Source organism: Bos indicus x Bos taurus, chromosome 16 (assembly GCF_003369695.1).
Source record: "Bos indicus x Bos taurus breed Angus x Brahman F1 hybrid chromosome 16, Bos_hybrid_MaternalHap_v2.0, whole genome shotgun sequence".
NCBI lineage: Eukaryota > Metazoa > Chordata > Mammalia > Artiodactyla > Bovidae > Bos > Bos indicus x Bos taurus.
In genome coordinates this window covers 41,824,515-41,852,325 of record NC_040091.1, presented here as the reverse complement: position 1 = coordinate 41,852,325, position 27,811 = coordinate 41,824,515, and the positions used below count along the sequence as shown (strand labels likewise).

General features: G+C 46.5%; 1 protein-coding gene across 1 annotated transcript in view; it reads right to left on the bottom strand.

The window, feature by feature from the left end:
* Window positions 1-3,011: 3,011 nt before the first annotated feature.
* MTOR (mechanistic target of rapamycin kinase) overlaps window positions 3,012-27,811 on the bottom strand; it is a 123,609-nt gene continuing 98,809 nt past the window's right edge. Inside the window, exons 37-58 of the mRNA XM_027564914.1 lie at window positions 25,336-25,451; window positions 24,305-24,422; window positions 20,543-20,794; window positions 19,764-19,864; window positions 18,990-19,086; window positions 18,491-18,589; window positions 18,074-18,196; window positions 17,681-17,863; window positions 17,148-17,282; window positions 16,764-16,938; window positions 15,373-15,508; window positions 14,614-14,761; window positions 13,906-14,028; window positions 12,461-12,543; window positions 11,326-11,398; window positions 10,795-10,869; window positions 10,275-10,410; window positions 9,571-9,636; window positions 7,402-7,482; window positions 7,044-7,124; window positions 4,653-4,758; window positions 3,012-3,961 (exon numbers count right to left, since the gene is read on the bottom strand). Of these exons, the coding sequence (XP_027420715.1) occupies window positions 3,946-3,961; window positions 4,653-4,758; window positions 7,044-7,124; window positions 7,402-7,482; window positions 9,571-9,636; window positions 10,275-10,410; window positions 10,795-10,869; window positions 11,326-11,398; window positions 12,461-12,543; window positions 13,906-14,028; window positions 14,614-14,761; window positions 15,373-15,508; window positions 16,764-16,938; window positions 17,148-17,282; window positions 17,681-17,863; window positions 18,074-18,196; window positions 18,491-18,589; window positions 18,990-19,086; window positions 19,764-19,864; window positions 20,543-20,794; window positions 24,305-24,422; window positions 25,336-25,451 (2,523 nt within the window). The 3' untranslated portion in view covers window positions 3,012-3,945. The remainder of the gene's footprint in view (window positions 3,962-4,652; window positions 4,759-7,043; window positions 7,125-7,401; window positions 7,483-9,570; window positions 9,637-10,274; window positions 10,411-10,794; window positions 10,870-11,325; window positions 11,399-12,460; window positions 12,544-13,905; window positions 14,029-14,613; window positions 14,762-15,372; window positions 15,509-16,763; window positions 16,939-17,147; window positions 17,283-17,680; window positions 17,864-18,073; window positions 18,197-18,490; window positions 18,590-18,989; window positions 19,087-19,763; window positions 19,865-20,542; window positions 20,795-24,304; window positions 24,423-25,335; window positions 25,452-27,811) is intronic.

The following is a 27,811-nucleotide window of genomic DNA, read 5'->3' as shown; positions in this document are numbered from 1 at the left end:
ATCAGAAGACGATTGCTCTGGCAGGAAAGCTATGACAAACCTAGACAGTGTGTTGAAAAGCAGAGACATTACTCTGACGACAAAGGTTCCTATAGTCAAGGCTATGGTCTTCCCAGTGGTCACATACAGTTGTGAAAGCTGGACTGTAAAGGACGCAGAACACCAAAGAATTGATGCCTTTGAACTGTGGTGCTGGAGAAGACTCCTGAAAGTCTCTTGGACAGCAAGGAGATCAAACCAGTCAATCTTAAGGGAAATCAACCCTGAATACTTGTTGGAAGGACTGATGCTGAAGTTGAAGCTCCAGTATTTTGGTCATCTGATACAAAGAGCTGAGTCATTGGAAAAAACCCTGATGCTGGGAAAGATTGAGGGCAGAAGAAGAGGGCATCAGAGGATAAGATGGCTGGATGGCATCACTGATACAATGGACATGAACTTGGGTAAATGGTGAGGGACAGGGAGACCTGGTGTACTGCAGTCCATGGGGTTGTAAAGATTCGGACACAACTTGGTGACTGAACAACAACAATTTGATACCACATCCTTAACTCTCACTGCTTTAGTTGTCTCTAAGGTATTTAAGGCCCTCCCCTCACACTGGTTACTTGAAACCATCCTGGATTAATAGGGGGATTAGGCTGTCTTTAAAAACTTCTACAGAATTCCCTGCAGTCTAGTGGTTAGGACTCTGAACTTAAACCGTCAAGGGCTCAGGTTCATTCCCTGGTCAGGGAACTCTGACCCCACAAGCTATGTGGTAAAGCATAATATTAGTAGTAATAATAATATAAAAGCCTCTATTAGCACCTCACCTTCCTCTGCTAAGTCATTTCAGCAGTCAGAAGGTTTTGCTTAGATATAACTTAAAACCCATTGGATTCACCAAACATCTTAATGCCAAGAACTTTCCATGTCCTAAGAAATATGTCTTTATCATAGGTGGCCACCATTTTTCTGAGTCCATCCATTCTCATGTCATTTGTCTTACAGTGATGATGACATCACTATAGTCATTGATAGTTATTTCACGTAGAACTTGGTCATATTTTGGGGAGCAAAGTATATACTTTTGGCTGTGTCAGGTCTTAGTTGCAGCACATGGGCTCCTCGTTGCTGCACACAGGCTTCTCCATAGTTACGGCATGCGGGCTTTGGCACGTGGCATCTTCGTTCCCCGACCGGGGATCAATCCCTCGTTCCCTGCATTGGAAGGCTGATTCCTAACCACTGGACCATCAGGGAAGTCCCACTACTGAGATTTAAGTCTATATTTGTTTTTAACAGAGGAGTTCTCCAGTAAGTGTTTATGGAGCACCACAGTGCACCTGCTTTTCTGACGGATTTGGGGGATACAAAGTCCCATAAAATATGGTTCCTGGCCTTATAATTCTCATCCAAGTGCAAGTGTTAGTCGCTCAGCCATATCTGACTGTTTGTGACCCCATGGACTGTAGCCTGCCAGGACCCTCTGTCCATGGGATTCTCCAGGCAAGAATACTGGAGTGGGTTGCCATTCCCTTTCTCCACGGGATCTTTCTGACCAAGGGATTGAACCTGGGTCTCCTGCATTGCAGGCAGATTCTTTACCATCTGAGCCACCAGGGAATAAGTTCTTTTTAAAAAATTCTTATTGAAGTGTAGTTGATTTACAATGTTAATTTTTGCTGTACAGCAAAATGGCTCAGTTATTCTTTTTCAGATTCTTTCCATTATGGTTTATCACAGGACATTGAATACAGTTCCCTGTGCCACAGTAGGGCCTTGTTGTTTATCCATTTTATATGTAATAGTTTGCATCTGCCGGTCCCAAACTCCCAATCCCAATCCTTCCCTCCACCTCTCCCCCTATCCCCTGGCAAACACAAGTCTGTTCTCTATAGGTGTCTGTTTCATTTCTGTAGATATGTTCATTTGTGTTGTATTTTCATTTTATTTTTTGGTTGCATGGTGCGGCATGCAAGATCTTAGTTCAACCAGGGATTGAACCCTTGCCCCCGTCAGTAGAAGCACAGAGTCTCAACCACTGGGCCACCAGAAAAGTCTCTAATTGTGTCGTATTTTAGATTCCACATATAGGTGATACCATATGGTATTTGTCTTTGTCTTTCTGACTTACTTCATTTAGCATGATAATCTCTAGATCCATTTTACAAGTTCTTTCAATCACTTTTATGAGTCAGTAGTTCTCACTGGGTAGCTGTGGTCCACAGGAACTTAGAAAAAGAAATCTAGCTCAACAACTGAAAACAGTATTTTTTTGGAAAAACTCGTTAGGCATGCTCTTTAGAGGAATCTACCTAGTGCTTGCCGGCTCTGTTTAAGTTCTCTCTTCATTATTGCAACAGTTTTTTTTACTGGGTTTTGCAAACTTTTAATTTTCTTTCCACCTGTTTGATACTAGTTGCTTTAAAAAAACCCTACTGAGATTCTACTTGTTTTAAAACTTCACATGGTTCCTTCCCTGCCATCCACAGCATCAGGTTCAGACTCCTTGCCGCTGGATTGTGAGGCAGCCGGTCTGGCCTGGATCTACTTTCTAGCCTCCTTTTAGTTCCTTTATTTCCCAGTGACCACTGAGCCGGGCATGCTGAACCGTGAGGTCCGTGTGTGAAACTGCTGTTTTGATGTATAAAGAGCGTCCTAATACCTGCAGTCTCACATGGTTCGGGTTCACACGTGCCCTTCCTGCACGGTCTTGTGCTTTCACACCTCTTTTCTGATGAGGACATCCTGACTTGCTTCATTTGACAGACTCCCACTCCCATTTAAGACCCCCGGCCAGTGTCCCCTTTCTGTGAGGCTCCCAGTGGAACCAGTGCCCCTTCCCCAAGGCTCTTGTGGCTCTCTCTTCTCACCAGGTGGCCGGGTGGCTTCTAAGAGATGTGGCTCTGTCTTGTCTGGCCTGGGAACACGCCGAGGACTGTCCTGCAGTCCCAGTACTCAGTGAATGTTGAAGGAATAACTGTTTCTTTCATGAACTAATATACAGGAATAAAAAGCCACTCATATTCATGTTTTTAAAATTCTGATGTCTTTTATTGGCACAAAAATTATTCAGATACAACATGGTGTCTAGACATGGCTACACTTTATACTTTGTGCATTTAAGATTTTTTTTGCTCCTACTTCCCAACATGTTCTAGACCTTCCCTCTCTCTGTCAGCACCTCCATGACAGCATTTCTGTATTCCAAGGCCTTGCTCCAAACGGAGGGCATTCAGACCTCACTGAAGACATCCCAGAACCAGGCCGGAAAGGCCAGTGTGGGCCTCCTACTGCACTGTGATCTCTGTGCGCCTGCCTAGCCGAGGCTGCCCGGCGACCTGAACAGATTCTCCTCTGAGTGGCTCGGGTCTTGGCTTGAAGTGTATATGTCGCAGCGCGGCGGGTGAGGCAGAAGACTGACCTTTCCCACCCATTTTGGCCCATCTTGCGAGGGTTGTTGCTGCGTCCACGGACCAGTGAGGTAATGAGATGGGCGAAGGCGATGAAGTCAGCTTCTCCGCGTCTTTACAATCCAGAGTCCTAATCCGTGTCCTCCATGACCTGAGGCTTTGTGACTGTGCTGAGTTTGCTGTGTCCATGTTGAGAGGAACGACTAGGCCATTCTCCTGTCAGCAAACACTTCTGAGTTCTTTTGTGAGTTAAGTCAAAACCCGTATTTCTAAAGTTAAAGATCTTCTGTTCCCCAAAATCAAGGGCTTGATTTCCATAGTATTACTGTGTTTACTGTCCTGGGAACCAAATCAAGCCTTGTGTTTCCGACAATATATTCTTTAACAGCAGCTAGAAAGTTGGTTCAAACCAACTTATAATATACAGTAGTTCTTTTCATTTACATTTCAGAGCTGAACTTTCTGACCATGGTTTCAGTTTAGTGGAAGCAGATACCAAAGTACAAAAGCCTCAAGAGAAGTGCTGTGGGCACGTCTGTGCCTCCAGTTACCAGAAAGGACACCTAATGAGACAAGGAGAAAAGGAATATTTTAATAATCTGCGCTTCTTCAAAGCTTTATGCAGATATACTGAGAATGGAAAGAGCAAGGTCTGCCCACCCCCGGGACCCTCCCTGAGATCTCCCACAGCTAATTGTGCAGGACAGGCGTTATCGTTTCCAGCCCAGGCCAGACGCCTGCTGTGGTCCCGCAAGGACGCCTTTCTGTCACCCTCTCTCTCTAGTTTCTACCTTCAAGCATGCCTCAGGCGATTAATCAAAGCAGACCCCAGAGTGGTCCTTGAGGTTACAAACGTGGATGATAAATCTGTCTTTTCATCTCCTCTCTGTCACCCCTCTGGCTTCTTCTCCTTTGCCTTTCCTGTATCTCTGAATTGACAGCAAAACCCCCAAAAGAACACCCCCACTCCTCAAATAAGGGGGCCTCACCTATTCGTCTAAGTCAATTTAACATGTCATTTTAATTCACTTTGGTGTTTGCCTTCCAAATACACATCCATATGTCTCCATTTTCCCATTTTTGGAACAATGAGCATACCCAGTCAGTATAAACTTTAGAAGAGATTTGAGACACAGTTTCCCTATATGGATACCCAATTTCCCTGTATGGATAAGCCCCCATATCTTTTTCTGTGACTCTGGCTTTGAGGCACAGGGTAGGGGCCTGATTGCTTATTTGAACAGAGGTGCTCACCAGCCAATGTAGCACTGGCAGAGGTTTTCATGGGATGTCGCTTGTTTGATGAGCAGCTCGACTTGTGTTGGGACATCCAGGGTTTCGTCATGAGAGAAGTCCCGACCTAGGACACGAGGAGCAAAAACGTCCAGTGTGCACCAGGTACCATACCAGCCAGCTCCACAGTCCCCAGCCAGGCTCAACTGTCCACACAGCCTGAATCAGTTCCCCCTCGTACGTGAATATAAATGCTATATAATACTTGGATTTTTAAATTCACCTCCACATGACCCATAAACACCTAATATATACTAATAAACACACTCATATATACTCAGCTCTTGGTTTACAGAAGGTAAAGTCCTACAGTGGGCAGAGTGCAGGAGTAGCAAAGATCTGGCCAGTGGGCTTCTATTCCATAATCACCCCTGAGTCGGGCAAGTGGCCAAGAAGCCTCTTTCAATCCTACCAGCCTCTCCTTCCAGCCCCTTTGTCCTGCAGGGCTGCCTGCTTTCATCACACACTCATAGTCTCCCGCCTTACATGGGCGCTCAGCACTGCCTGGCCAGCTCCTCTGGCTATACGCCCTTCCATCTCCACCACAAAGTTCTCTCCTCTCCTTGAGCATCCAAACCTCCTCTGGCTCCTTACCCTCAGCAGGTGCCCTCATCTCCTCCTCTAGAGCCAACTGACTCACTAAGGGCAGAGTTCAGAGCCCTGATATGTTGGGCAATGTTCGAGGTGCCAGCTTTGTTCAACACGAGCTCCCCCTTCTTCCTTTCCATCACCCCGGAGAGTGGGCCCTCCTCCCATTTAAGGCCAAGTTCACTTGCACTGTGATCCACCGCCTCCTCTTTGTCAGGAGCCTTACAATACCGACCATCCTGCCTCTCACGTCTGCACTGCCCCCCCGCCCGCCCATGTGCTCACTTTCTGTAAACACATTCCTCCTCCTGTTGAAGGAAACAGAGCCGTTCATCCAACTTCTCCCTCTTCAGCTATGTCCTTTCTCCTCCCCACAAAGCCAGACTTCCTGAGAGCTTTGAAACTTGTCTCTGTTCCTTCTCTCTCACTTCGCATTCTCTTCCACTGCATTATTATGGCTGCCAGGCTCATCAGAGCTCTCAGAAGGCCACCAGAGACCTAGAACCACCCTTGATCCCTCCCCACCCCTCATGGCCCATCATCAGTCCTTTGCATTTTCCTCCTAAACAGCTCTTGACTCCATCTCCATTGCCATCCTTGTCTAATCAACTGTCCAACTGGCATTGACTGTGGCAGCCGCTTCCTCCCCTCCAGCTCCTGCTTCCCCCACAGTCAGAGCAGGCAGGATCTCACAATGCAAACCTGCCCAGCTCCCCTCCATCCCCTTAAAACTCTTCAGTGGTTTCTCACTGCCCACAAGATACAGGGTAAAAACAGAAGGCCCTGTATGGTCTGGCCCTGGCCCTCTCAGAGTCCAAACACTTTGCATCGTGCTCCTCTCACCTTCTTGGGGGCAGTTTGGTCTGCCAGCCTTTCTGACCTTTTATTCTTGCCATCCTGCCTCCTACCACAGGGTCTTTGCACACGCTGTTTCCTTTACCTGGAAGAATCTGCCCTAATTAACTCCTCTAGCAAATTTTGGCTCCTAGGTAGTTTGCTGAGGGAAGCGTTTCTGGAACTCTTGGACTTAAATTCCCCTGTTACTGTCCTCACAGCCCTAGTCTCTCTTCCACTTACAACAGTATTCCTCTTTAGAGTCTAAGTCCCATGAAAGCAGGGAAGATGCCTGTTTTTAACCCACACTGTTTCTTCAACATGTAGCGCTTGCAGGTGCTCAACGAACCAATATCCCTTGATGATAGAGCTTACGTGCTGGGCCTCCCACGTCCCAATTCATCCTCACCGCCTTCCGAGTGAGGTGTTCTTGTCACTTTCTGGCCAGAGGAAGAGACACAGGCCTGTGGGGTCCCAGCAGTGGTGCTGGGCCTTTGGCCTCCCTGCCTCCACCCCCATGTCACACCACTTGGTCAGCGTAACACATCTCCTGTTCAAAAGTACACGGTGTTCCCATCCAGGCTCCACATTCCGTAACAGCTATCTGAGCACAGGTGGGCAGTGAACCAAGTGGTCAGATTTGCTCTAATATTAAGCCATGATGATTAATTTTCTTGAATTTGGCTGACTTTGGACTCAATAGAACTTTACTGTTAAACTTCACTGTTAAAATGAGATTAATAACATTACTTAAAGGAAGTTCATTGGTCATTAGAGAATCAGAGAGAATCCTTCACTGATGGCCTCAGAGACACTCCAGTTAGCAGCACAGAGTCACAGTTTAGGCACCAATAACCACTGGAAACTGGGCTGAACACCCACTCAAGGAGATTTTATGTTCCTTTTAAGTAAACACATACACACACTCACCAGTGAGCTTGTCTCGAACCCTGTTAATAATTTGAATTGCTTTCTTATTGAGGGCCTCTGGTTTCACCAAGCCATCTCCGACTGGAATAAACAAAAGCAGAAATAATAGTAAGACTGGACCATCATAACAGGTTCAATGCACACCCCTGTTTTTCTCACATATTCACTTTTGTAAGTGTAGAGCGATTCTTCCTCTTTGTCTATCTTTGTCCTCAGAATATAATGAGAAATTCATGGGACCTTTGCTGCTCAAAGGCAGTTCTGTTACTTCCTCTTACTGACCCTCCTCCTGGTGTTCACAGCTGCTCTTTTCTTAATGAGCTAGTCGCTGATGTAATTCCTCAGAGGCTGGACTTACTGAAAGAATGAATAGATTCTGGCACTGTGGTCCCCGTTTTCTTATGGGCTGGTTCCCCAAGTTCCACACCATCCAAAATTTCTAGGAGGAAACAAAAAAAAGCAGCAGAAAATTCAAACACCAAGAAGCCACTGTTCCAAGGTATTGGCTCTAATTCTTCACATACGATCTCTCTTTTAACACCTGCCCCACCTGTCTCAGAGGAGAAAGGAAATAGGAAGTGTTATGCTCTTTATGAATTTAACATTTTTTAGGGAGTTCCTGGGTTGTCTAGAGGTTAGGACTCAGTGCTTTCACTGCTGTGCCTTGGGTTCAATCCCTAGTCAGGGAACTGAGATCCCGCAAACTACAGGGCACAGCTCCCCCACCCCCTCAAAGAAAGTTTTGAAATCTGCATGAATTTGCAAACACACAGCATTAATAAAATGTTCTGACATACAGAATAGGCTCATAGGTCAAAGATCTGGCCACAAAATTTGGTTGGTTGGACCCAAACTGGTCATAACATAAAGAAAACTAGCTTTCAAAGGATCACACATGTGACTGAAATGTTATTCCTTGGAGGAATTTATACATCAATTCTCAGGAGAAGTCCACAGGCTTTAGGCTCACCCTCTGCTGACTGTGGCCTTCAGGAGAGGTATCTAGAATCAGAACTCTGAAGCTATTTACACACGGCCCTGGGACACGACAGGTCTTCAAACCGAAGCTAGTGATGATAATACTTTAATTAATGAGTCCTTGGAACTTAACTTTTGAGGCACATACAAGCAACCAGGTCTACACCACTGGTGCCACCAGAACAAGCTGTCCTAACTCCCCTCGGTATATCCCAGGCGGCACATGGGAGTCACCCAATAATGTATTAACAAGGCAGACCCTGAGAGTTATACCAGTGTCACATAATCTGGGTGAGACCAGTCATCTGCACAAGGCCCCCAGACACTGTGGGTGATTCAGGGATTCCCAAGTCCTATCACGGTGTCCAGGGTAGAGTCCAAGCTATTTGTGGATGACACGGATCCAGGATGCCCATTTCCTGGAGAAAACACTTGCTTCCTTTCTACCCATCCAGATTCCACTCATCCAGTAAGGCTCAGCTTCAATTCTACCACCCCACGGGCTCCCTTAACCCTCGCAGTTCAGAGTGATACCTCCTTTCTAAGGCCTACCACCCCCTGGTTCCCAATCAAACCACATGGCACCTGCCTGCACAGTGCAGTGAGCTGCTCTATTACTCCATATACACTCCGGGATTCTGTGCTTTGTCAGAGCATGCTCAGTATGTCACATTGTTTTCTTACCTCTGAATACCACTTGGCCTAGCTGGTAATTGGTTGCAAATGTTCCATAAGTATTTGGAGAGAATATTTAACTGTTTTACATCCCAGTGGTATTTCCTAAATATGACTATGTAGGATGTTGTTGAATGTGGGAGTCAAAGGGTTGGGTTAGGGGTAAGGGGCAAAGGAGAAGGGTAAACAAGTCAAACAGCTTGACTCGAAGACGTCTGAGAGCAGGGAATACACAGAGCCTGTTCTGGCTCTGAGAGGTGCATTATCTTCTTGTAACCCTGCTTTATGGACCACATTCCTGGGAACAGTGTTTCCTGTGGCTTCCTAGATGCTCAGGTAGCAGTGTGTGTATATTTCCGCTGCTTCCGTCTTCCCATTTCTGAGCTATTCCCAAAGCTTTAGAATTAAGGTAATGTAGCTAATAATTATCCCAGACACTATTAAAGGGCATGCTAAAGACTGACTAATATTCAGACATACTTAAAAAAAATTTTTTTTTAATTTACTTGACTCTGCTGGGTCTTAGTTGCAGCACATGGAATCTCTGACCTTAATTGTGGCATGTGGAATCTAATTCCTGGACCAGGGATTGAACCTAGGCCCCCTACATTGGGAGTGTGGAGTCTTACCCACTGGACCACCAGAGAAGTCCAATTCAGATGTACTTTTAATTGATTTATGTTTTTACATGTAGATTAAGATTGGATAGTGTGATCAAAATTTCTGAGCTTTAGGTACCCACTTCTTCCTGAGAGTCATTAAATAAAAAATACATTAGATGCTTATTACTTAAGTCATGTCTTCTAAAGGCAGTGACAAGGCTTGCCCTATTCTAGAAATACCCTGGACAAAAAGGAGAGTCTGCAGCACTCACCTACTGACTGGCCAGCAGAGTAGGAATCTGTCCTCGTCCGTGATCGCTTGTTACCTTTGGTATTTGCTAGGGAAAGAAAGAAAAGGAGGATTAAAAAGCGCTTCAAACTTTGAAAAAACTTGGCTGATATACTTTCCCTTAATCATAAAAATATAATTTTCCCAAAAGCCATAACTAAGATAAAACCAAAAATGTAACACTCAGGAGTAAATGGGTGGATGTTCACAAGGCATCTGATCCTGAGGGGCATTTTATATGGCTGAGTGGGATTCAGATGATGTAAACTGGATAACAAGTGAGTGTGTGACAACTGCAGTAGAGAAGACGCCTCTGATTAGTAAACACCTTCTGAGGAGGTTGGAATAAAGAGTAGACTAAGACACTGTTGAGATAACACAACTGTTTGCAAATCCTGTAAAAATTCCATCTGCTATTCAACATGAAACCTAACAAAAGTCACTAGAGTACTTATTTATTCTGAAAAATGCTTTAATCAAGATCTAAACTGATGACCAGAGTTTTCTTAGTTAATAAAAATACTTGAAATTGATTTCCAGCTACCACAGCGGCCCTGTGGAAGTGTGGTGTGGCAGCGGAGTACTGGGTCTTGGGCTCTGTGTGTGAAGAGGGGCAGGACTGTGAACTGGCCATGCCCATTGTGGGAGGGGGTGAACCCCAGCACCCGGGCTCTTGCTGAGACTCACTGTCCATCAGCCTCCAGTTCAGCAGGGGGTCATAGACGAAGGCTTCCAGCACGGCCATGACGCTGTCCTTGTGCTCCCGGAGCACCTCCATCACGGTGTGGCACGTGATCCTGTAGTTGCCATCAAGGCCCGTGACCTGCAGATGGGCCAGAGCAGCTCACCACGGAAGTCACCACGCTGGTCCCCGAAGGCCTTACCACCCAGCGTCACCTCAGAGGGTGTGTCACCCCACTCAGAGAGAGAGAACATGGCCATCACTGAAGGGCCAGGCTGGGAATGCCTCAGAGCAAAGGGTCAGGGCTGTCATTCATATGAAACAAGGTCTGGCGTAAAGGTTGGGTAAGACTTTTAAAGACTGATCATTTCTAACAGGATGGAAAATACCAGGAGGATATGACTACAGCATAAGCTGGGCATTTGCGGAGCTGGAGATCTAACAAGGAAGGAAGTCTGTCCTTGGAGAGGGGATAGAACTATACTGGTCCCACTTCAAAGCAGCTTGTTACCAACATCCACTCACCTCCATAGCATTGGTCAGCATTCTTGTTAGTCTAAATGGAATTTTCTCTGGGAATTTCTCTCTGGTCATAGCAACCTAAGGGTAATAAGGGAAAACTCAGGTCCACTGGTTAGACTGCCTTCCTCAGCTGGAGCCAGGTGCAGGTAAGTGGCTTTCCTTTGCATCACTGGCACTGATTTCAATTAGAGCATAGAAAGGAAACAGTGAGTCTAGTTTAGTGATGGGACTTATCTCTATAATTTAAGACAGCTAAAAATTTAAAAATAAAAAAGAGAAGGTGGGGGAGTGGGGAGGGAGAAAGAGAGAAAAAAGATAAGTGTGTTATCATGCCCAGGCCTTCAACCAGCATCTCCTTTTCTGAGTCCTGTAACAGCAAGAATCAAATAGCACATACTTCATCTGTTAGACTGATGTTCTATCACCTTGAGAGAAGAGTCAGGGGTAAGAGTACGACATTTGGGCTTTTAAGTTTGCCTAAATGGTTGGAGCAGGGTAGAGGGTGGTCCTCTGGGTTCTGGAACATATGCTCACCTCAAAGCAGTCCCCAAAGTCAATGTGCAGGATCTTTCCACTCAGCCGGTCCAGCATCAGGTTGGATGGGTGTCTGAGAAACAGGAGAGAACAGCTCGGATGAACAAATCCCCAAGTCTGTGAGACTGTAGGCCAGGGGTTGGTAATGACAGCACTCAGGCCAAAGCTAGCACTCCACCCCCAACTTTTACAAATAATTTTTATTGGAACACAGTCATGCTCATTTGTTCATGCATTGTTTTGGGCTGCTTTTGTGCTGCAGCAGCAGAGATGAGTACTTGTGATGGAGCCTGTAAGGCCAGTGAAGCCTAAGATATTTACTATTTGGCCCTTTACAGAAAAAGTTTGCTGACCCTTGCTCTAGGGCTCAAATGAGAATTGATCTGTGTGAATCACAAGTTGCCCCATGATACCAAGACAGTTTGTTTTCCCAAGGTCTTTGGTCACAGGATAAATGGTCACAGGTTCCTGGCAGCGCTGGGATCTCAGAGTGACAAGGCTCTTCGAGATGGGCTCTCATCTCCCTGAGTCCCTGAGCCCCTCCAGGCAGAATCATCTGGGTATTCTGGACAGGTGCTCTACTAAGTTTTTTAAAAACAGGAATTTATTATTTTTGTGGGATTAAATTTTTTCACTCTCAAATAATTGCATGGGAATGATCCCAGAAGAAAAATTGTAGACATCAGAATATTATTATTTTTTAAAATTTCTGAACATTGCTAAATGACTTTTGCAGTCAGTACATTTGGATGAAATTTAATATGTAGAAATATCAGAGGGATCTACTTTGGTTGGTTTTAATTATAGAAATAGGATTATTTGTCTTAGCATAGTGATGACTGATAAATGTTTATTGAATCAATAAAATCAACTGGATTTCATATGGTTTTTAATACATTAAACCAACCTATGGAGAAAGCACCCCTGAACTATGGTTTTTCTTCTCTTTAGTTTGACATGTTGTTTTGATGGCATGGACAATAATAGGGGACTAAGGTTGATGCTGCAAAAACAGCTAAAGTACAAAATACAAATATTTATCAAACGGTCATAAAGCTCACTGGAAAACAAAATGAAATCATTCAAGAAAACTATATAATGGAGAAAGAAGATTCAAAGAAACAAATTCACTCACCTATCGCCCAGGCCCAAAATATACCCAACCATAGACATGACCGCTAAAGAGCGGGTATAATTGGTTCTTCGATCAAACCACACCTAGAACACAGAAGCACATGCGAACCGAGGCTCTGAAAACTAACTGGTTTTCAATACAAATTACATCCTAATCAGTTGTTTGCTTACAGTCCAACAATAACCAGTTAGGATGTATGAGGGAACAAAAATCATTCATAATTATAAAATTAATAAAATGCTCAGAATAAACTTAATTGGAAATGTGTAGAACTTAGATGACTAAGTAAATTAAACTTTGTTTAGAAATATAAAGACTACAGTAAATGAAAATATCCATTTAAAACAAAAAGAAAAAAAAAAAAGGAAAGAAAATATCCATTTAAGGCTATCCACTTAAGATTGAAAAGATGTAATATCCTTCCAGATTATTTAATACATTTAATGTAGTTTCAATAAAAGTTCATTGGCACTTTCTTGGGAATCTTGACAAAATGATCCTAAAATTTACCTGGAAAAAAATTACATGTAAATAACTAGTGAGAAAAGACTTGTATTAACAGTGGGATACTTGAGGATAAATAGGCAGAAAAGATCAGTGATACGGAAATTCTAGAAAGAAATTCAAGGGCATATAAGAATTTAGTATATAATAAAAGTTGACTCTGTTACAGGATGGATTATTTGGTAATACTGTGTGTGTGCTAAATCACTCCAGTAGTGTCCGACTCTTTTCGACCCCATGGACTATAGCCTGCCAGGCTCCTCTGTTTATGGGATTCTTCAGGCAAGAATACTAGAGAGGGTTGCCATGCCCTCCTCTAGGGGATCTTTCCAACACAGGGATCAAATACGTGTCTCTTACATCTCCTGCTTTGGCAGGCAGGTTCTTTACCACTAGCACCACCTGGGAAGCTCCTGGTTAATACTGTCATGTTGGTTATCACCTTAAAAAAAGAAAATCTATACCCTAACTTTAAATTCCAACTTGGGTTAAGGATTTAAATGTAAAAACAAATCTTATAATTAGTACAAGAAAATCTTGAGGTGGAGAGAGCCTTTCTAAATATAAAGCCAAAGAAACTTTAAAGAAAGGATTAAAAAAAATCTATTAACTTCTAACATTTAAAAATGTACATCAAAACCAAAACAAAATAAAAACTTCAAACCTAGAAACATACTATTAACAAAACTGAAAAACCAGATCTATAGGAAATTAATAATATATATGAAAAAGATTTAACAGCCTTAATAAAATACTGTTGTAAGCAATGGTTGAAACATGAAACTAACTGCAGCTAGACTATGTGGCTCAGCCATTTGGTTTCTGCTCTAAAAGCTACCCATCACCTACAGCTAGTCATTACAGGACACACCCACCGGGCGCACAGGAGCAAACGAGCCTTTCTGACCAGAGGGGAGGCTGGCGGGGCAGGAGCACCATACCTCGGAGCTGGGGCTCTTCAGCCACAGCAGTTTGGCCAGGTCGTCCCCAGCTGTGTTGTTGACGGCGTGCTCAAACACCTCGACCTTCTGCATCAGAGTTAGGTGGTCATAGTCTGGAGCCATCTGCACCAAGACACAAGTCTGAGACGAGAAACTCATATCCGGGAAGAAACAAGGCTCTGAGGTCAGGCAGAGATGGGTTCTGATTTCACCACTGCCACCAAAAGGAGAAGGGGAATAAGGAGAAGCAGTGGCCACTCTAACCTGAGGACCACAGGAGGGCCCAGGGGACAAGGGCAAGCATCAGGCCTTGCCTCGGTACCAGCTTCAGTGTGAACGAGAGCACTGGGAGGTTCATAAACTTTCTCACTTTTCTCCCTCACACACCTACTGAACACCGCTTCCCTGCTTCCCCATTCAGCCAGTCAGCGCTCTGTGTACCATGTAAGGATCAGCAGATATATGTTGCTTGATGAGTCAAATACTGTCCAGTCTCATGGAGGGTGATGAAAACCTAATTGCTAGGCTTTAGGATTCTGTTATCTGCTTGAAGACTCATACCATCAATCCTTCGTCAATAGCTAATTCCCTTAAATAGATTTTTCAGTAATGGAACAAGGAAAACAGCTTTGTACCAATTCCTGAACTGACTTTTGAGCTTCACCCTCAAGACACTGAAGGGTTGGGTCTGGCAGCCTCATCACGTACCCGCAGCATGATGCGATGCTCAATGTTGAGAAGGATCTTCTTTTTCTCCCTGTAGTCCCGGATGAGGGCGTGCAGTGTGTCACAGTGGGGGACCCAGCCGATGAGGCCCGAGTTGGTTGATAATGGAATGACAGCGTATCTCTGGATGCTAAAGCCCACAGGAAAGCAGGGTCAATGAACAGAAAACAGAGCAGACCTTTAAGCCACTCATGGCACATGCAAACTGGTTTTAATGAGCCTGTCCACAAAAGGCTATTGTGGGGCATGTGATGAGGGACATGGTGCGAAGCATAAAGCCTAAAACACAATCGGGGTTGATGGTATAAAGGTACCACCAGTGTTCCCAACCTGCCTAACAAACTCACCGCTTTGGGGGAACAATCCCATGATGACTTCTAAGCCTAAAATGACCTCCCCACTAAACATCCATGTTCTTAACAGAAAGAGGAGTGAAAGAAGCCTGAGGACAGGAAGGCTTATTAGGGCTGTCATTTCATTTGGCGTAGAACCCATCAAATTTGTCAAATCTCCCATCTAAAGGCCATGAAATGTTCCTTTCTGAGTCCTCTGAAGGACTTCCCCTGAGAACACTCTAAAACCAACAGAGAGTCTTTCTCTTTGACATCTTGGCTACTGATGACCTCCTGTCAGGTACAGAATCATTTACTTGGCAAAGGTTAAGTGACGACCTGGAAAAGAAGTAAGAAATAACTAGATTTCTCTAGTTATCTAGGGCTGTCTCCGTGGCATCCTGAATACCTGAGGTTTTTCCGAAGAGACGTCGGGTCATTGGCCAGAAGGGTGTTGACCAGGCCGAAGAGCTGCATCACCCGTTCGTCCTGCCGCAAGTCCTCATGGCCCTTCAGGAGGAAGACAAACTCGTGCCCGTTGCTGCCTGCGGGGAGTGAAGTGGGGAGCAGTCAGCAAGGATCAGAGGGTTTCCATCCTGTCGGCTGGGGGACCACTGCTGCATTTGCAGGTCGGCAGACACATACCATACCCAGTCACACTGTCCTGACAAACGGAAGAAACGCGCCCTAGAATGGGTGAAAAGAATGGCCTTTTTGATGGTCCCCCAGTGAGATGTTCCAATCAACAGTAGATAAAGTTTTTTAAAAAGCTCTGCCTTCAAGTGCCAGAGATGGGTCACTCTACATGTTACCTCCCCAACCCACTCTCTGTCCTGCTCTGACCTTAGAAGCCTGACTTCTAGGTACCACATCCCCTGGGCTCCCTGGTGTGCTTGGCCAATGGGGTCACTGGCAGGAGGTTAGAGGGTGGAAGAGGGAGAGGTCAGGGTACCTGCCCCTGACAACTGGCCAGGTTCTGGTTCTAGAAGTAGCTCCCTCCCTTGGTCTGGACCACGGCATCAGGGGATGTCCTCTTTCCAGGTTACAGCCCTTGCCAGACTCCGTGCCCTCTAGGTCTGAAGGGCGGGGGTGAATAATTATACACTTCATACTGCTGGCCCTCTTAACTCAGCCATACTTCTGAAAACAGTCCTTCGTTAAAGTCCCTTTAGTTAGAAGCTGCTGAAAGCTGACCAACACACATGTTAGTATTAGAAGAGACCAGCCTACAGAGAGACAACCACCCAAGGACCAGCATTCGCCACTGCTGGTGAATAATCACTGTTTAAGAAACATGAGTACTGTTAAAGGTGCGAGAGCTCCGAGTACCAGCAGAACACTCAGGCCTTCAAAACCACCCTCCTGGTAGCACACTGCACTGTCAGAACTACTGCTTCACTAAGTTCACTTTACAAAGCATCCCCACAAAGAGAGGATGTGAAGTATAAAGAAGGACACTCCAGCCCAGGTGGCCCTTCTCAACGTGGCCTGTCACCTGCTGTGCTGCATCCGCAGCCTCTTTCTTCCTCATCGGCTCCCTGACCGGCCCCCTGCCAAACTCACCTCCATGCTGTAGGCCTGCACGGTTCCCTTCCACCTGCACTGGGGTGGGGCTGATAGGCCTCACTTAAGGAAGCACAACAGTAGGAATCAACTAGAAGTCCCAGCGAGGATGTCTTCCACTCGACTCTCAATACATGGGAGAAAGGTTAGCAGTGTGGACAGCAAGCAGTCACGTCAGGAGGGGAGGGGTCCCCCGGGCTGGGAGGGAGACTCGATCAAGTGCATGAGGGGCCTTACCCATAAGCGTCAGCTTCCGGGGCCTCTGTTTGGATGTGATGACTTGCAGAGACGGCGCGATGGACTGAATGCGAATGATGGGCTGGTTGGGGTCGTAAGTTCCCGGCACAGCCAGTTCCAGATCCCGGCACATCAGAAGTTTGGGGGAGACGTACTGCAGCTCTAAGGATGTGAGCTGGGAATAGTTACCACAGGGTTTAGCTTTCTGCCTCTGAAATGCTGTTTACATATTTTTCAATGGATTGCTAGTAGCCATGCCTTGTCCCAAAGTCCGCAGATAGAAGTGGAGCCAGGTGCTGGGGACTTAGTATCAGAATGTTCACAGGCAGCGGAACAGAAAGGACTATAATGACTGGTAACCCTGCTAGAGCCATGAGATCCTACCTGAGGCAGCTGCTTGGAGATTCGTCTGAATACGTGGTAATAGAGGTCCCAGGCTTGGGTGAGGTCCTTGACATTCCCTGATTTCATGTACTTCCTGCACCATTCCTGGGCCTCCATTAAATCTCGACCATATGCCTGAGAGGGGAAGCAGGAGAATGCGCAAGGTGTCACTTGCATTGACTAAGCCCAACTCTGAGTCCCCAGCAGGCAGCAGAACTGCTTGGGAGGGTACACTGGCTGGACGGCACTGTCTGGGTTGCGCGGCAACTTTCCAGTCCTGGAGCCCAACCCTTAGAATGGATTCTCAGGTAAAGTGAGGTTGGAAGAGAGACGAGATGGCCCTGTGAGGTACCTCATGGTTTTCTAGTTAAAGTTTTGGAAGGGTTCTTGTAACTTCATGACAATTCTATTTCTGGTGTTTTATATCCTGTGACCTCCCTCCATCAAAATACATTTTATTCAAGTCAGCAGAAAGGTTAGAGGGAAAGGAGACTGCTAAGGACTTTGGGGTCCCATCAGTTCATGTTTTCTACCTGGTTAAAGGATGTTTCCTTCAGTGTCTGGGGTCCCCGCTCCATCATGGCGTGCAGGGGTTCCAGCACCTCGAACATGCCTTTCACGTTCCTCTCCCCAAAGTACAAGCGAGACGCCTCTTCCAGGCCTTCATGCCACATCTCGTGCCAGAGGATGGCCACTCGGATCAGCTCCTCACTCACCTGGATCAGAAAGGGGACAGAGGGACGTGCTCAGGGTGAGCTAAGCTCAGAAAGACCCGTCTCGGAGAAACAGGAGGAACTTCTGCCGTCAGAGGGAGTACACGGCCTCGCCCTGAGAAAGAAAGGCCGTCTCATTCGAGACCTCTGCTTGGTGGCTCAGGTGTCTCATTCGAGACCTCTGCTTGGTGCCTCGAGTCTGCCCGGACTCACCATCATGGCCTGCTGCACCAGGGTGTTGCTGTGTTCGCACATGTTCTTCAGGATTTTGTTGGCTGCGTTGTGCCGGGCTGTGGTGGTGGACTTGGAGGCCACTGTCAGTGGGTAGATGAGGGCCTGAAGCAAGCACAGAAGGAGCGTTTGCAAACGTGTAAAAGAAGGATGACAAGAGTATGGTGCTGACACTCATCTGAGTCTACCAGGCAGGGGCTGTGTGGCCTTGGGCGGAATTTTTTCTTTCCCAGAAGACCCTGGGTCCCTGAGCCTGCCAGCTGGACAGACCCTCCTGGGGGCAGGACAGGACTCTTGGCTCCCAGGGGCATTTGTGTCCCTAGAGCAGTTTTAGGAAAGGTTGATGGCCAAATCAAAGGTTAGTGGTTAGACAGAAAACTGCCCGGGGTCTCCACGCACCTGGGGGTGGTACCGACCAATGTCTGTGAGAAGCTGGTGGATAAGACGTCCCACCAGGGGCCTTGGCGTATCAATTCTTGCAATGAGCTGAGGTATAACCTGATATTCAGAAAGACACAGTATGCAGCCTATGAGATGTGGAAACAACTCCAGTTATTCTTCTGAGACATGAACAGCTCTTGCAACTGGTTTGATAGATACTGCTGGGCATGGAAATGGTTCACCCTCTTCAGTTCTCTAAAGGAACTGAAGAAAATATGGAGTCTTGACCTTGGGGTTGATCGCTGCTTCCTTACCACTGTATAGTGCCTGCTTCCTTGCTCCTCTCAACACTGCATGATTCCAAGAGAGACAATGAGCAAGACCTGACCCATCCTCACCTGTACCCAGTGCTCTTACCTGTAATCCAGTGCCCTCATCTCTAACCTAGTGTCCTTACCTGTAACCCAGTTCTCTCACCTGTAACCCAGTGTCCTCACCCGTAACCCAGTGCCCTTACCTGTAACCAAGTGTCAATCTGGATTGCTTTCACCCCTTCCACTAAGGCTTCATTTACATCTGGCCAGTGACCATAATCAAACCATAAGGTGAGGACTCTGGAAAAGAAAAAGGAAAGTCATAGAAACTTTAATTTGCCAGGTTTTGCCTGTTTTGTCATCTTTGAGACTCTTTTGAAGAGAAGTGCTGGCGGGGTCCCAGGTCAGTGGCTCCAGTGTGCTTGGTCCCAGGAGCACTTAGGAGTGGGGTGGTGGTGGCTGGCAGTGCCTGACTGGACACAGACCATCCCCAGGGAAGGCCTATGTCACTCCAGACAACAGGGAGGGATCACCATGCCACCAGTTCACACATCTAAGAGAGGAGTCCATGGATAAGCTTTGCATGTGTAGGAAGAGTTGCCTCTAACACAGCAGCAACTAGTAAACTTGGCACTTAGCTGGGAAACCCCCAGACGCAGGAGGGCTGGACACTGACAGCCTCTGGACTGACTGGCCTGTGCTATTTGTTTGGGCCTCTCAGAGTCACCTCCAAAAGCTGAAGGGATTCTAGCAACAGTCTGAGAAAGAGCTGGGCTTCTTCTTCCTACATAACAGGTTACACACTGGAGTCCTCAGGCATTGCTCCTTCCTCTTTGCATATTTCACTCACATGAGTGAGGCCCAGTCAGCTGCAACTCTGGGATGTACTCATGGGGGTGGGGAGGGAAAGAGGACTTTATGGGTGACTCCTGTGACTTGCCCCCGACATGGCCCACCAGGACTTCCCTTCCTGATACCTGAGCGTGTCCTGGAGGTTGTTGCCTCGTGACAAGGAGATGGAACGGAAGAAGCCCTGGACAGCAGGGACAGTGTACATCAAGAGGGTTTTGGACAAATCCTGTTGGAATACACATATGTTAGTGACACTCCCACCTCAGCTTTCTCATCTGTAAAATGGGCAGAACAGCCCACTAAACAGCACATCTCCAAGAGTGGTTATGAGGATTAAATCAGTTAATGCACAAAAAGCCTTTAGATCAGCATCTGACATGTAGCAAGCACCCTGTAACTACAATGGTGCCCTAACTGTTAATATCTTGGGCTAAGAGTAGCTTCCTGGACAGGGTGGCAGAGGAGGTGGGGCCAAGGCCCTGAACATGCCGATCTCTGGGCTTATCAGCTGCCCCAGAGCTTGAACTGACTGCCCCAGAGGAAGTGGAAGGGGAGAGAAAAAAACAGTGGATTCTGCTGGGCTCTGTGCTCAGAGTGGGCCCGCAGATGTGTAGGCCACCCCCACACAGGTGCTGGGCATTAGGAGAATGAGCTCAGCTCCGTGGGAGGCATGACAAGGACCTCATTCTTCAGCACGGAGGCTACATCAGGTCCCCAAACACAAATACACATACAGAAGTACTGTCTAAACAATGCCGGATGGCAAGCCATGCTTTCTGACTTCCTCCAGGGCTTCAGAGCAGAGCCTCAGGCTCCTGTAAGGCTAACCAGGGCTCCATCCTCAGGGCGCCTGGTGCCTGAGTCAGTCCATGATAGTGGGGGGTTGGGGTTGGGGGGCGGGTACCTCAGTGACCTTCTTCTGCAGAGGAGACGGGGTAGGGCTGTTCTCGGTGCTCTCAGCCTCGCTCTCGCTGTTGCTGCCCTCGGTGCTGGTGGTGGTGGCGGTGGCCGTGGCCGCTGTGGTAGCAGCAGTGGCTGCGTTAGTGATGTTGGCCCCACTGGCGTGTCGCAGCTTCTTCTTCTCGTCGCGGGCTTGGTTCTGATGTTTGTAGTGGAGCACAGCCTCAAAGTTCATCACTGCCCACGCGTGCCAGGCCTGGGGGGGTGGGATGAGAGGACAGACACGGGGGCTGTGACAAGAGCTGGGGCAGGAGGCTCGGGTATCAAGGGCCTCGAGGGGTGTGAGGCCACAGCTGAGGCTAAGCAAGGGCTGCCCTTTCTTCTCAGTGGTCAGTAAAGCGAATCCTCACTTCACTTCAGCAGAACACTTGGGAATGGGGCGTTTCACTAAGTCCAGTGTGATCATTCATCCTGTGGTGCATCTGTTGCATCAGGGACTTCGGCGGGTGACATAGGATGGGGGCGGCCTGTGAAGAGAAGCACGCCATGGGCCTTGACTCAGGACCTCTTCATCTAGAGAAGAGGTTGCTCAAAGACCTACAAATAGGCAGAATGGGACAGGGGCAACGAGAGAGAGACAACGGGAATGCCAGGTGCAGGGCTGGGAAGGCTTCATGGAGGAGGGATTTGGGGCAAGTCTTGAGCCATGCCAGATGGGTGAGGAGGGAATAGGAAGGCACAGCAAGGATGTCCTGTAAGAACAGGGACGAAGATGCAGGTGGGCAAGCAGCGTGGTTCACAGAAAATAGACATGTGCCTGAAGCTCAGGACACACACAGGAGGGCATGGAATTCCCAACAGAGCTTTGAAAGATGGCTTAAGGGTCTTCCCTGAAGGTCAGTGGTTAAGAATCTGCCTGCCAACGCAGGCGACACGGGTTCGATCCCTGATTTGGGAAAATTCCACGTGCTGCAACTAAACTCTTGCACCACAACTACTGGGCCAGCACTCTAGAGCCAGGGCTGTGCAGCTACTGAAGCCAGTGCACCAGAGGCCTGTGCTCTGCAGCAAGAGCAGCCACTGCAGTGAGAGGCCTGCGCACCGCAACCGGACAGTAGCCCCCACTTGCTGCAACTAGAGAAAAACAAAAAAGGCCTAGCACAGCCAAGAGCAAATAAACAAGTATAGTTTAAAAAAAAAAGAGCTTAAGGAAATTCCCTGGTGGTCCAGTGATTAGGACTTGGTACTTTCACTGCTAGGGCCTGGGTTCAGCCCCTGGTCAGGGAACTAAGATCCTACAAAGTGTGGCTCTGCCAAAAAAAAAAAAAAGAGATGGGTTAAAAGCTGGGTTTGAAAAATTCCTTTGGCAGCAGATACAAAACAGATGATGGAGGAGAGCAGAAGTTCAGAGAGTGAAGGCAGAGGTCTTAACTAGGCAGAGAACAGTGGGAAAGGGGGCACACTAAAAGAACAGGCCAGCCATGGAGGGTGACTCGTGGTCACTGCTTGTCCCTCACACCTGGCTGAGGGCCTGTCAGAGATCAGTGGCCAGTGACTGCCAGCCAGAAGAAGCCTTTGGTGCTAACTACTCACACCTCTGAGGGTTTGAGCGGTAGTAATGCTTTGAGATAGCATTGCCTGGTGCACAGGGCAATGAGGAAGAGTTTGATTTGGAACTTTGTAAATTTGCGATGACAGCAAGACATTAAATAATTCACTCATAGTTGGAACTTTCTGGATAACTGGTATATTTCTTTGAATCCCTTGCTAAAAACCTTGCTTTAACATAGAAGTGTCCATTTCCCCAGCCAAGCAGAGTAGATGAATCACAATCAACTTCTACTTGATGAATAAGAATCCTACAGTGACCTAGGCTCAGCTTTCCCATACCTTCATTTAATCCACAAATACCTGTATATGTACAGTGAGCTGGGGGGTCACAGCAAACAAGACAGAAAGAGTCCTGCAGGCACGTGGGACTAACATGCATCACTGATGGGAGACGACAGCACAGACTCAATAGGCCCAGACTAAAGCCAGTTTTTTTTTTTTTTTTTTTCTTTTGATTCATTTCTTTCAGAAAAGTTGAAGGAAAGCAATCTGGTTAGGACACAGTTCTAATTAGTAAGGCTCCAGCTGGTCAAAGGTTCACTGGACATATTCTTCCAGTCCTGGACTGAAGCTGTCCTAGAGAGAATAATTCCTGCTGCTTTCACAAAATGGGCATTTTTCAGATCAGACTGATACATGCTTAAAGCATGGCAAGAATTTTACTGTAGATGTTTCTAGGGCCTTCAGATGCAGGTTTTGACCCCAGAGGGATTCATTCCCAGAGTATTAGCAGGTTAAAGAGACACCAGAAAGGAGTGGATGACATCTGCCTCACAGGCAGTCTAACCAGGAGGCCCCTCAGAAAAGATATAAAAAAAACATGAGAAAGCATGCTCTCACCGGAGGTGTGTACTTCCAAGACTTATTCCTCTACCAGTCAAGCTTTTATACATTTTCTAGTTTTCTCTATCTTCTTGAAAAATTTTCTATTATATAACAGGATGTTACTCTGGAAACAGAGCTTTCCAACAGAAACAGAAAGTTCAGTTCTTAGATGAGGAGCAGGCAGGGATGGAAATCATAAAGAAGCTGGGAAGGAACAGATGACCCAAGGGAAGATAAAGTTCCAGAGACTACAAGGGAAGATAAAGTTCCAGAGACTAACTGTGTGTCCACATGGTCTAGGAAAACAAGCTGCTAAGAGTCTGTAAGACTGGAGAGGGTATGAAGAAAAGGGAACCTTTTGTGCTGCTGGTGGGAATGTAAATTGATAGAACCACTATGGAGAATAGTATGGAGGTTCCTTAAAAACGTAATAGAACTACCGTAAGAACTACCACAGGACCCAGTAATCCCAAGACTGGGCATATACCCTGAGAAAATCATAATTCAAAAAGAGATATGTACCCCAATGTTCACTGTAGCAATATTTACAATAGCCAAGACATGGAGACAATCTAAATGCCCATCAACAGATGAATGGATAAAGAGGATGTGGCACAAATACACAACAGAATATTACTCAGCTATAAAAAGGAACAACATCGGGTCATATGTAAACATGTGAATGGACCCAGAGTCTGTCACACAGAGTGAAGTAAGTCAGAAAAACACATAGCATGTTAACACATATATGTAGAATCTAAAAAATGGTACAGATGAACCTATTTGCAGGGCAGGAAGAAAGATGTAGATGTAGAGAGTGGTCATGTGGGCCCAAGGGATTAGGGGAGGGTGGGACGAATTGGGAAATTAGGATTGACATACATATACTACTGTGTGTAAAACAGATAGCTAGTGCGCAGGGAGCTCAGCTCTGCTCTGGGATGACCTATAAGGGGAGGTGGTAAGAGGAGGTCCAACAGGAAGGGGATATATGTACACACATAGCTCATTCACTTCAGTGTACACAGAAACTAACATAACACTGTAAAGCAACTATATTCTCATTAAAAAAAGAATAAAAAGACAACAGCATCTCCACAGCCATGCACACACTCATGGTGTAATAAATCTTTTTCAAGTGAAAGAATCTCTCAATCTTTCTTTATCAGTCAGACCTCTGACTGACTAGCTCTTGGCACTCAAAGAATCAAACTCGTGGTACCAGACCAGGCCACTGAGGCTCTGCGGTGAAGCATGAGCGCCCTGGGGCGCACTGGCCGGCATCTGGAGGCAGCGGTGGGGAGCCTGGCTCACTCCCATCTCTGGTTACCTTGTACCAGCTGCGGTCGTGCTCTGTGGCGGCGCTGTAGTACTGCAGGACTTTGGGGATCGTGCTCTCGTTGATGCCCTGTAGGTTCAGCTGCCACTCCCCGAGTTTCAGGAAACATCTGAAAACAGAGAAACAAACCCTGTGTTGCTCCCTCCTCAGAAGAGCCGTGCTGAGGAGGACGACATCCTGGGAGCGCAATGGCCTTCCTATGGTTGACTCCAGGTCTACAGAGGCAACATGACTGAACCACCTGGATTCTCAGCCACCTGGAGGAAAACAGACAGGTTTTGGGCACCAAGTTTTTAAGGGATGGTCTCTTCTTGCTCTCTGTCAATGCTAACATAAACCAGGTAACTGGCACACTGAAGTCTGAATGGACCTGGCTTCCCCAAATTCATTTCGGTGGGTGGCAGCTGCTGAAAGTAATTTTTCTTATCAATTGCTTTACGGCTTCTCCCTTATTTTCTAGCTGTGCCATGCTACATGCAGGGATCTTAGTTCCTTGACCAGGAATAGAACCCAAGGTCCCTGCAGTGGAAGCATGGAGTCTTGATCACCGGATTGCCAGCAACGTCCTCCTTCATTCTTTGTATGATGGAATTAACAGCTAACGTTCACTGATTGCTACTCTGTTCCAGGTACTGCTCCAAGTGCTTGATGTTTTCTTTCCACTAATCCTCACACCATCCTGTTCCACCCTAGGGAAAAGGAATTCTTACTATCCCCTTTTTAGATAATGAGGAAGCTGAGGCACAGAGAGGGTAAGTAACTTATCTAAAGTCACACATCAAACCAGCAGCATTTGAAAGCTAGGAGTCTTAACTCTGAAGCTGGACACCAGGAGAACAGCACACGGGTGCTCTTGGGCTATTGGATCCTGGGAAAATAAGTGGCAGAGACTGTGGAGCCCTGGAAAAGTTGAGAGAGATGCAAGCAACTGGCTGCTCTGGGAGCCTTGACCATGACCATGGGGCAGAGGCCGCTGATGGGGCAGGGTTGGGGTGTGACAGGCCTGGCCATAGGGAGCTCACCGGGCCATGAGCTTGTGCAGCTCCTGCTTGTGCTGCTGGTCCTCGGTGGCGATGGCATGCTGGGCTTGCTGCTGCATGGTCTGAACAAAGTGCTGCATGTGCTGGAAGGCATCAATCTGTAGTAGGACAAAGGCACAGGGAGTCACTTGGCGTCTGGCCCAACACCAGGGGAAAGGAACTGCCATTCACCCTCTCCCAAAGAACACCCTAGAGCATGGGGTAGGACAGGGGCAAGGGCATAATGCTGAGCGATGGCTGGACTTGTCAAGAGGATTCATATTTTTTTAACTCAAGGAGTAACTCTCCTTGGCCAACTGCAATTACTAGTTTAACAAGCCTTAGAAAATCTACTTGCCCAACTTCCCCAAATAACAATCCATATGAAGTAATCGGAAATCACTGCTTAATTCACTATCAATATACTGCCCTGGGGGAAATCAGGCTTCTTGGGAGTTGTTTCAGGCTAGTGAACCCTTAGTATTTGTTTAAGACACTGTATACCCTGGACACTAGCACAGGAAAAATTACAGTGTAAAAAATCGAATAGATCCGAGGACAAACCACAATGGAAAAGAATATAAAAAACAGTGTGCCTGGTGTGTATGCACACACATGTCTAAATCACTGCCATATAGCAGAAATTACACAACCTTGTGAATCAATTATATTTCAATAAAATACATTAAAAAGATCTGATAGAACCCTCAGTACCCAAATAAGAACACAGAGATGGGGTGAGACCCCTCATATATCCAAGTGGAGTGGGGAAGACACTAGCCAAGCATTTAGTTGAACAGGTTGGCTAAGAAGCAAAGGCTTCAGAGGGTCCTCAAGCAGTTCCATCTCTTTACATGATTTTATACAAAGTGAGCAGGAGGCATCTGAGTTCATAACAGATAGTGGAACTAGGGAAGAGTAGAGCCAGAGTCAGAGGTTTTGGAGTCAGTTACAAGCCACTTATAAACCTGCCATGTCCACATGTACCAGCATCATGATAAATGGAGTCCAAACTCTTTAAAGGGCTTCAAGGATGAAGATAGAACACACAGACAGGAGAAGCACAAGTGGGAAAAACAGTGGATTCCAATCCACCGACACAGAGAGGGGAAATGGCATGGGACAGAAAATGAAAGAGAATATGTGTTCTCTGCTACAGGAAAGGAGAGAAAAACTCAACACTTCAAATAAATAAGGTTAAAATGATCTCCTTATAAATTATATAAGGTTTCCTTTCTTTCTTTTTTAAAAGTGGAAACATGTTAGTAATGATAGCTCTGAAGGAAAATGAAATTCCCTTGCTTGGGGGCCAGAACCAACCTCAGATACTTTTAATATATAAAGAATTAAGTAATTAATTGGCATCAAGAGACAGAGGGCTTCACCCAGAGGAAGAATGACGTGTCAACGCTTTACCAGGGAACTAATCCACACGAGGACAGCGCAGACACACACGTGTTCTAACACTTAACAAGACACCTGTCTCCCTCACATCTGCCTTTAGTTTCATTCCTCACCACTGGCTTTGAAAAATGAACTATATTAGCCTCCCACACCTGGGAAGTATAAGTATTCTTTTAGTTTTTCTTCTATGGAAACTACACTGACTAGACTTAAATCTGATTAGGGAGAGAAAAGAGAATTGACCTCTCATGACAAAGATGGAGGATAACTCTGGGGCTTCCCTGGTGGCTCAGCTGGTAACGAATCTGCCTACAATGCAAAAGACGTCGGTGTGACCCCTGGTCTGGAAAGATCCCACATGCTGCAAGCAACTAAGCCCACACACAAGAACTACTAGGCCTGTGCTCCAGAGCCTGGGAGATGCAACTACCGAGTCTACACACCACAGCTACTGAAGCCTGCGAGTCCTAGAACCCGTGCTCTGCAATATGAGAAACACTGCAAAGAGAAGCCCACACAATAAAGAGTGGCCCCTACACGCTGAAACTAGAAAAAAGCCCGTATAGGAACAAAGACCCAGAACAGCCATAAATAAGTAAATAATTATAAAAAAAACCTCCTTCTTTTCTTCATCTCCAGGAAATGAGGAGGGGGGAAAAATGATTCTTTCTCTCTTACAGATAGATCACTCACTTGGAGGATGGGGCTTCTCTTAGGCTGAGTGTGAGCTGGGCAGACTCTTCTGGCTCTTGACTGCCTGGGGGCTTGTGGGCAAGAACTAGGTTCTTGGCTTAGTGAAGTTTACAGAAGGAACCAGACTGTCTCTAGATTCTGTGAACTGTCTCTTCTAGAAGAACACTGGCCATACACCTATTGCCTGATGTTTTCCTGCAGAAGGGGACCTGCTTTTCCCCATGTCTACCTGACTGAGGCAAGGCAGAGTCCAGTCCTTATTTACAGAGGAATAACGTAATGCTCAGAGAAGTAAAGTGACTTGTTCAACAGCACAGTTAGTATTAATAACCAGTCTTCTCGGAGTAGCTCCTGAACTCTTATGAAGATGTGGCATCTCTAG